General features: G+C 47.8%; 1 protein-coding gene across 3 annotated transcripts; it reads right to left on the reverse strand.

Moving 5' to 3' along the window:
- Positions 1-924: 924 nt before the first annotated feature.
- TARM1 (T cell-interacting, activating receptor on myeloid cells 1) lies at positions 925-9,079 on the reverse strand. 3 transcript variants are annotated; one of them, XM_081512331.1, is made up of 6 exons: positions 8,942-9,079; positions 4,466-4,501; positions 4,061-4,351; positions 3,460-3,756; positions 1,424-1,561; positions 925-1,140 (listed from the first exon to the last, which is right to left on the reverse strand). In XM_081512331.1, exons 1-5 carry the CDS (start codon positions 8,973-8,975, stop codon positions 1,425-1,427), a joined length of 795 nt encoding a protein of 264 aa, XP_081368457.1. In that variant the 5' UTR covers positions 8,976-9,079; the 3' UTR covers positions 925-1,140; position 1,424. The 3 variants fall into 3 exon arrangements, with proteins under 3 accessions (XP_081368457.1, XP_081368458.1, XP_081368456.1); XM_081512332.1 differs by having other exon boundaries at positions 4,460-4,501; positions 8,942-9,010; XM_081512330.1 differs by having other exon boundaries at positions 4,061-4,501; positions 8,942-9,072.
- Between the last annotated feature and the right edge of the window lie 1,012 nt (positions 9,080-10,091).

Raw genomic sequence — 10,091 nt, forward strand, 5'->3', positions numbered from 1 at the left:
ATAGTACTATTGTTGATTACACTGTTGCATTCTGGGAAAACGCTGAGGGATTGAAACTTCAAGTTCCCATCACAAGAAAGAATCTGTACGGGGGGGGGCTGTGCACAGATGGTAAGGAGACCTTCGGGGATCACTTTGCAACACATGCAGGTACCCATTTGTTATGTCGTAAAACTAAAACTAATGTAACATTATATATTAGTTATAACTCGATTTAAACACTTGCCACTGAGTAGTCACAGAATAATTTCTGTTATTATTCCAGCAGTCTACTAAATATTTATCACCTTAGTCATATTTGCTATCAACTCAAGAGGAGAATCCAGCAGTTCTAGGATCCCCAAGGAGCAGCAGGAAAGGAGAAACGGTGGGAAAACAGGAAACCTAGATATTAGAGGTCTGTATCAACCACAGATGGATATCAAGAAAGGCAGTGATATAAAGAACAAAAACAGAATTGAGCACGTAGAAGGTGACGAAGGTGAGCACCAGCATCAAGATGGTGTGGGCGGCTCTGGGCTCCGGGGGGCACCTGTGGATATACCGCCCCCTCTGGCGGTGTCTGTGCAGGAGAAGCACCATGGAGCCACTGGACCAGACCATGAGGGTAATAAACACGGCGTCAGAGACGGACCACAGGTACAGATAGATAGATGGAATGATGGATAGATATATGGGTAGATGACAGAATCGGATGGATAGATGATAAATAGATGGAATGATGGATGGATATGTGATAGATGACAGAATATGATGGATAGATAGATGATAGATGAATAGATGGAATGCTGGGTGGATATACAGATAGATGACAGAAGGGGATGGATAGATGATAGAAAAATAGATAAATAGAGTCATGGAGGCTGTGCCCTTAAGATGCGTGTGTTTAGCTCTATGTGAATAATATCTCTCACTTAAAAGAAATTCTTTAGAAGGAAATGCACGTTTATTGGCGATCTGAGGAGAGAGCCTCCCACTTGCCCAGTCCCCTGAGGGGCCTCTCCCTCGTCACCCACTCCTTTCCGGGAGTTCTTCCTTCCCTCTCCGGCCGGGAAGACCTTCACTTAGGGCTCTGGTGTCCAGTTCAGCATAAGTCATTCCACGGGCTTCTCCAGCTCTGGGGACCTGGGATCCTTCATCCTGAATGTAAGCAAGGAGAAAAGCAACGAGTATTGTAGGAAGATTTGACTGTAGAGAGTTAGCCACCATCAGAACTTCCCCGGGGGTCCAGTGGCTAAGATCCCCACACTCCCAATGCAGGGGGCCTGGGTTCGATCCCCGGTCAGGGAACTAGAGTCCCCCTGGCCGCAACTAAAGATCCCGAGGGTCGCAACTGAGACCCAGTGCAGACACATAAGTAAATTTTTAAAGAATAAGTTCTATGGTAGACTATGGAGAGTGTTCAGGACTGTTTTGTTTTTACCTCACTCCTTGCAGACGCGCCTCTGCCTGCACCAGGCTTCGAGCAGGAAAGCCCCTGCAATAACCATAATTATGGCGGCTAGAGCTAGTCTGATGTAGTTGCCCATGGTGTAATCCAAGGTTATGGAAGGCGGGGAAGCTAAAAGAGAGAAGTGGGTCAGCACTGACCATGCAACGGTGTCATCTACCCAGTGTGACTCTCATCCACCCGCCCGGTTTTCCTGGCTGGTGGTCAGCTGTACCGACATTGAAGTTTTAATCATGGAAAAAATAAACATTGCAATGGTTCCGCCTGCCTCCTCTGTTCTTTATATTCCCTCTGCCTTGTCATTTATCTTTCACTTATTTGGTTTTTTTTAATTTATGTATTTGGCTGTGTTATATCTTAGTTGCTGGGTGTAGGATCCAGGGCACCAAGTCCAGCCCCCAGCATTGGGACTGCACAGTCTTAGCCACTAGCCCACCAGGGAAGTCTCCATTTATTTGTTCTTTATCACGTTTCCTTTTTTCCCCTTCTACCTCCATAAATCAGGAATTAAGAGACGTGGGCACAATCCCTGGATCAGGAAGATTCCCCTGGAGAAGAAAATGGCATCCCACTCCAGTATTCGTGCCTGGAGAGTCCCATGGACAGAGGAGCCTGGCGGGCTACCGTCCATGGCGTTGCAAAGAGTCAGAGACGACTGAAGTGACTTCACACACACAGCCTTAGGAACAGCTCTAAAAACCGAAGATGCTCCACAAAGCACTGAAATAATTCAGCAGCTTCATCTGCTTCCCCCTCCATCGCACAGACCTTCATGCTGGCAGTGAGTCTAGAAAACTGAGCTTAGTAGCTCAGCATCTGGACCTTGGAGGATCTCCGCTTCAGCCAAGAAGGGCTCCAGCCTGGCATTGGTCTTGGTTCCTAAAGAAAAGCCTGTGTTCGTGTGTTCCCCCTACACATCCCAGTCAGTGCCAAGCTCTTCTCTAAAGCATCACCAGCAGTGTTCCCTGCAGGCAAAAGCCACTGGGAGAAATTCGTAATGACACCATCTTGCTCAGTAAGCCCTCTCCGCATCTTGGGGTTGAGCACACAGACCCTGATTTCTAATCGTAAACATTCATGTGGGGGACTTCCCTGGTGGTCCAGTGGCTAAGACTCTGCCCTGCCAATACAGGGGGCCCGAGTGTGATCCCTGATCACAGAACTAGATCCCACATGCTGCAACAAAAGATCCTGTGTGCTGCCACTAAGTGAAGCCAAATAAATAAATAAAAATAAATTTAAAAAGAGAGAAAGAGAGACAGAAGTTGACAAAGTTGAGAAAAGGAAAGCCTGTAGCATTCAGTGGAACAAAATTCTGCCAGGAAGTAAAATCATCTCAGACAAATTCAAACAGTAAGTGTCCTGAGATATGGAAAGATGTTTCATCCATTTCTCTAAATTGAGAAATCACCATATTCTGAGAACAACAAAAACTGCTCTTGAGAATAAAATCAAGATCAGCAGGATAAACCAAACTTAAGAGATGCAAGAGTGGTAGAAGGAATTTTGAGGGTGGTAGGTTTGATCATTTTGAAGAAAAGCAGGAGAAATTGACCAAGAATGTACAACAACAACAACAAAGGAATAGAAAGCAGGAAAGAAAAGACATTAAAAAGAGGAGATAGTGCAGACTTCCCTGGTGGTTCAGGGGTTAAGAATCTGCCTTGCAATGCAGGGGACGCAGGTTCGATCCCCGGTCCAGGAGGATCCCACATTCCGTGGAGCCACTAAGCCCTTGGGCCACAATGACTGAACCGGAGCCCCTTGAGGCTGTGCTCCACAACGAGAGAAGCCACTGCAGTGAGAAGCCTGCACAGTGCAGCAAAGACCAGTCCCTGCCGCAACTAGAGAAAGCCCAGGGGCAGCAACGAAGACCCAGTGCGGCCAAAAGTAAATAAATGAATCAACTTAAAAAAAGAGAAGTGCAAGTGGAGTAGAAACGAGAGCCAAAGGATAAGTCAATCACTCGCTTAAATAGAAAAAAACCCTCAAATCGCGCAGAACCTTACCCGCCACCCGGATCTCAAGGCGAGGACTGGGCTGTGAAGCCAGGAAAGGGGCCCTGGCCTGGTAGTACACGCAACTGTAGTTCCCACTGTCGCCGGCGTTCACGTTCCGCAGGGAGAAGTCGGTCTCCCGCCCGGCCGGCACCCGGACCTGCACCGGCGCTGCCCTTCCTGCCTTGAGCAGAGCGAACATGACCGTCCCCAGGCCCGTGGCCGGCCTCTGGCACTGCAGGGTCACCTCCTGTCCTTCGGTCACTGGGCCCCGTTGGTGGGCTTGCAGGGAAGGTTCACGGAGATACCCTGTGAGAAGGAGGGCTCCGAGGTCACGGCAGGGGAGCCTTGGGTCCCCCGCTTGCCCTGTTCTCCCAGCAGGGGCTTCTTGGGGGACGTGTGAATGACCTGTAGCTCTTTCTGCCTGACTCCAGGAAGATTTTCCCTCCTGCAAGCCCTGGATCAAACCAAGGCATGACCTCTGTCCCTGCCTCTCTCCACCTCCCGCTCCCAACAACCCTGGAGGGGAGAGCCCCTCTCCATCTCCTCGCCCGGTCCCTCCCTCGTCCGCTGGCCCCGGGGACCGTCCGTCCTCCGCAGGCGCCCCCCTCACCCGTCACCAGCAGCAGCAGGGCGTCACTGGGCCGGGAGCTCACGCGGGGGTTCCCCCTCCGGTGGTATTCGCAGGTGTACTCTCCCGCGTGGCTGGACGTTACATCGGGGAGATGGAATTCAGCCCGGCCCTCTGTGGAGTCAGGCGACTGGACGGTCTCCCAGACGTGTCCCCCCTTCCTGAGAGCGAAGCTTACGTTCCTGGTGGGAGTCCCGCATCTCAGGGTCACAGAGCTCTGGGCGGGGACCACCGAGCTGGGCCAGGCCCTGAGGGTGGGCTTGGGAAGCGACTCTGGAAGGAGGCGGGTCTCAGGTGTGGGGGCGCTCGGGAAGCCCATCTGGGAGGGAAGGGAAAGTGAGGGTCCCTCGGGGGGAGGATCAGGAAGGTCCACGGAGAAACGCTCACCAGCTCTTCCTCCGTCTGCTTGGCCGACGCACAGCCCTGCAGGGAATGAGACACGAACACCAGCCTGGAGCCCGCTCGTCACCTCTGGCCCCCAGGGGCCGTCCTGGGGCTCCCGCCCGCCGGAGCGCGCACGTCCCTGCGCTGGACCCGGGGCCCGCTCTGCTCCCAGCATCTCCACCCCGACCTCAGAGCTCCTCCTGGGCTGCGCTCACCCCCAAGACCCCAGGACCTTTCTCGGCTCCGCAGAATTCCCCGGAGCCTCTTCCTCTCTCCTTCTCCCTGAGCCATTCTTAGTTTGACACGTCTTTCTCTCTCTCTCTCTTTTTGGCTGTGCTGCCCGTGGGCTCCTAGTTCCCACAGACATAGCAAGCAAACTTATGGTGCCCAAGGGTGTCAGAGAAGGCGGAGGGATAAATCATGAGCTTGGGATGAACAGGTCCACACCGCTGTATCTAAAATAAGCAACAAGGACCTACCGAATAGCACAAGGAACTATTTTCAATATCTTGTAATAACTTGTAAGGGAAAAGAATCTGGAAAGTGTGCGTGTGTGTGTATATACACACATACTACCGTTAATGCCTGCATATGGTAGATACGGGTTTACCTGAGTGCTAACATCTTTTTAAAACCAATATCAAGCCTGTTTTCTAACATTATTATAAGAGAGAGATTGATCTAACTCAATGGATGTTGGTTAGGTCTGTGTGGCTTAGAGATTTCCTCTTTTTACCCCTGTGTGGACTAAACAGTCCTGTGTTTTTGCAATGAAAGAGGGAAGTTACCAAGCCTTTGTGCTAAAATTGCATGAGTCAATCAAAAATATTATGTTTCATGTTATGAAACAAGCAGAAAAGTAAATACTCAAAAGGTGAGACGACCCAAATGTCCATCAAAAGATCAATGGATTGTAAAAATGAGACGCATACACATAATGGAATATTATTCAGCCATGAAAATAAATGAAGTTCTGATATACGCTACAACATGGATGGACCTTGAAGGCATTAGGCTAAGTGAAACTTGCCAGACACACGAAAAAACAAACACCGTTATGACTCCACTGAAATACCTAGAACAGGCAAATTCATGGCGGCAGAAAGTATAGTAGAGGTCACCAGGGGCTGAGGAGAAGGAGGAAACAGCTTATTGGTTAACAGGCACAGAGTTCATGTCGGGGATGATGAAAAGTGCGGGCTGATGTTTTGCACAACGTTGTGAATGCCCAGCATACCACTGAAATACATACTTGCAAATGGTTGAAAGGAGAAGGTTTTAAAAATTTAAAGGCTAAAAGATCTCTGAAAGCAATTGTTACTGGAATCAATGTCTAACCAGGTCAGAGGGGACTGAATGATAAAAGGAATAATAAACATTGAATTCCCCCTCAGTCCAGTGGTTAAGAGTTCAAACTTCCACTGCAGGGAGCACCGCTTCCATCCCTGGTTGGGGAGCTAGGACGCCACAAGCTGCCCTGCGTGGCTGGAAAAAGAAAAGGAATAAAAAACATAAAAAAGTAGTACTTGGATTTCCCTGGCGATCCAGTGGTTAAGAATCTTCCTGCCAGCACTGTTTACAATAGCCAGGACGTGGAAGCAACCTAGATGTCCATCTGCAGACGAATGGATAAGAAAGCTGTGATACATATACACAATGGAATATTACTCAGCCATTAAAAATAATGCATTTGAATCAGTTCTAATGAGGTGGATGAAACTGGAGCCTATTATACAGAGCGAAGTAAGTCAGAAAGAAAAACACCAATACAGTATATTAACGCATATATATGGAATTTAGAAAGATGGGAACGATGACCCTATATGCGAGACAGCAAAAGAGACACAGATGTAAAGAACAGGCTTTTGGACTCTGTGGGAGAAGGTGAGGGTGGGATGATTTGAGAGAATAGCACTGAAACATGTATATTACCATATGTGGAATAGATCACCAGTCCAAGTTAGATGCATGAGACGGTATGCTCAGGGCTGGTGCACTGGGACGACCCTGAGGGATGGGGGTTCAGGATGAGGAACACATGTACACCCATGGCTGATGGATGGCAAAAACCACCACAATATTGTAAAGTAATTAGCCTCCAGTTAAATAAATTAAAAAAAAAAAAGAATCCTCCTGCCAGTGCAGGGGACACAGGTTTGATCTCTGGTCCAGGAAGATCCCACATGCTGAGGGGCATAGAAGCCCGTGTGCCATGGCTACTGAGCCTGCCCTCTGCAGCAAGAGAAGCTGCTGCAGTGAGAAGCCCGTGCACCGCAATTAGAGAGTAGCCCCCACTCGCTGTGGCTAGAGGAAGCCTACAGGCAGCAACACAGGCCCAACACAGACAAAAATTTAAAAATTAATTTAAAAATTAGCACTCATTGAGCGTGCACTCTGTGTGGGTTATGTCATGCATGTGCTACACTGCGTTAGTCTCTCAGTCGTGTCCAACTCTCTGTGACCCCAGGGACTGTGGCCCGCCCAAGAATGTCATGCATACTTGACCCTAATTGTGAAGGTAACCCTGAAAGAGGAGGAATGTTCAGATATTGGCATGGTTTTCCCAAATTTCCCGCAGATGGCGTGTGCAGGAGCTGTGTCTCCAGTGAATGTGCTGCGGCCCTGCATTTCCCTCTGAAAACACAGCTAAGACAGGTCTCTAAAACAGCCTCTGACGCGAGGAATGTCCTAAGGAGCAGTTTGGGCATCAGAGATTTATGATGCTAGAAGTGAAGGAAGTTCAAGTGTTAGTCGCTCAGCCGTGTCTGACTCTCTGCGACCCCATGGACTGTAGCCCGCCAGGCTCCTCTGTCCATGGGATTCTCCAGGTGAGAATCCTGGAGTGGGTTGCCATGATAGCAGAAAGCCAAGGGCAGAGGTCCTCATGAGGGCGAGTTCTCCTCTCCAGATTTGCTGTGAATACCAAGCCTTGTTGGTTTCTGGAAATACTCATCGTGTGACCCCTCCTAGCTGCATAGTTGGGGGGCGAGGGACATTCTGAACCACATATCTTTTCCCTCCTCGGGCATTTTCCAACCCACAAGTCCCATCAGGCACGCCCAGGCTGCTTCCATACTGCAGACCCCGAGTGTGTTCCTCTTAATTGAACATCGTGCCTAAGTGGAATCATGTGGGGAGCTAGACCCTTCTGGGTTGAATTTGGCTTCCCCACATACCACCTGTGCAATCTGAAGCAAGCCACTTGGTTCTGTAAACTCACATCTGTGTCCTGAGCTGTCAACACGGACCTGATCCTCTCTTTCAGGGTTTTGGTTCAGTTGGCTGGTTGATTGTTTGTTTGGGGAAGGATCAGGGTGGTAGTTCCCAAGTGTGGAATATATATTCCACTGGTGTTACGTGTGATGATTTTAGGGTGGAAGGAAGGATGATTAAAGCATTGCATGACAAGGGAGAGTTAGGGAGTTCGGGATGGACACGCACACACTGCTGTATTTAATTGGATACCCAGCAAGGACATACTGTAGACACAGGGAACTCTGCTCAGGGTTATGCGGCAGCCTGGATGGGAGGGGAGTTTGGGGGAGAATGGGTACATGTACATGTATGGCTGAGCCCCTTCACTGTTCACCTGAAACTATCATAACATTGTTTATCGGCTAAACGTGCTCACTCGCTCTGTCGTGTCTCTTTGTGACCCCATGGAGTGAATGTAGCCCACCAAGCTCCTCCATCCATGGGATTAACCCAGGAAGAATACTGGAGTGGGTTGCCATTTCCTTCTCCAGGGGAATCTTCCCAACCCAGGGATCAAACACATGTCTCCTTAGGTTCCTGCATTGGCAGGAGGATTCTTTACCACTGAGCCATCTGGGAAGCCTTGTTAATTGGCTATACCCCAAATCAAAATAAAAAGATTCTTTAAAAAATAGTAAAAAAAAAAAAAATCCCTGCATGACAGCGTGCCATAAGCACTCTCATATTGCCTTTGATGTTATCAACGAGAAGTCTATTTGAAACTAGCCTCCAATATATCTTGATCATGGCTGATTGCCTTTCTAATAAAGAAATTGTGTATTTCAGGCTCAGAAACTTGACATGGAACAGTACACAGTCAGCATCTTCTCATGTTTATTATCCCACTGCATTTTTTTATAGTTACCTTCTATGTGACACTGGACTTTTATTCATGGTATTGATATAGAGGCTCTAACATATATTTTTATGTAAGCAAAACAGTGAGTCAGTCTTAAGAAAAACACAAAGCCAGAACAAAAGAAAAGCTCAAAGCCTATCAAGTTCAGGCAGTCAGCAAACATCCCAAACAAAGCTGGGACAAGAGCAATCCCAGTTTGTTAAGCACTGGTTTAGACGGAACGTGTATATTGCACTCCGAATTCCGATACATGATATGCACTCAGTAACTACAGTTGATGTCATTTCTCTCTCCAAGCCCAATGTCAACTTCTCACCAGTTACCTTACTTTCTGTGTTCTCCATGTACTGCCCTGTGAGACTTACTGAAGCAGAGGAGGAGAAGCAGTTTGGAGAGCATCGTAGCATATCAGCTTGTCCAGGGGTCCTTCTTCCGTTTTGCAGCCACAGAAAGGGGAAAAGCTGGAATGACCAGCGCCTCACCACCCCCGCTACTCCAGAGTGAGGGCAGTAACAATTTTCTTGGGCATTTCACTTCCCTCTTCCCACACCTTCCGGAAACATGTTGAGGATGCCGATTGCAACATGTTTCTTGCACGAGAACTTGGCTCACAGAAAATCCTCACCTGTCTCAGGCAGATTTCAGGCTTCAGATGGGTAGCCCTCCAGATGCCTTAGGCATGAGCCTGAAGGATTCCTGAAGAGGTGAAGGCACTTCTCCATTGAGGATACTGGAATCCTGGGCAACCATCAGTTGGTTGGTAGACATGCCCATTGGCTAAGAACTAAGGACTGTTGTCAAATTATTTCACAAACTGTGACAATGAGAATTCAGTTGACAAAGTAGACTCCTAGCACCTCACTGGCGGTCCAGTGGTTAGGACTCATTCTCACTGCTGGCGTCCCCAACAGGCTGTTTTGGTTAGCCTAAAGTTTAAATTAAATCATGTATAGGCCAGAATGACTTCCCCATACCTCAACATGTGAACATTTCTTCCATCCTTTCCCCCTTTTAACTGTGATAGGAATCATTGATAATCAATATATTTTCCCAACATTGCCAGAGTGGCTTTTTTCTGCCTGCTCTCAGTCCAGCCATATCCTTCAATGCTAGGCCTCCTTTTTGTTTATATATTGCCTAATTGTCCACAATGGGGGAAATTTCATCAGATGTCATGAGCAGGCTCAGAGGTATGCTAACAGATAAACTTTTTGCAGGCCATTCATTTTATCATCTATACCCAATTGTTGCACAAACACTGTACATGTGTTTTAAGCAGTAAACTTAAAGCCAGCAGTGTTACACATCATGAATAGTTAGACTCTGTAACAGCTTTATTAGGCAATTTTTCCATCCTGAACATTGGGGTCAAAAGTATGATTAGAAACAAAACTATTACTTTCCATCAGAAGTCTGTTACCAAAATCAGATCAATATTCCAGGAGAACTTTGCTTTCTTAACAGAGAGAAAAAAACAAAACAAATTTAGTCTTGCATCAGTTTACTGTTAATAAT

Source organism: Giraffa tippelskirchi, chromosome 7 (genome assembly GCF_054371585.1).
Source record: "Giraffa tippelskirchi isolate mGirTip1 chromosome 7, T2T-mGirTip1v1.2.pri, whole genome shotgun sequence".
Taxonomy (NCBI): Eukaryota; Metazoa; Chordata; class Mammalia; order Artiodactyla; family Giraffidae; genus Giraffa; species Giraffa tippelskirchi.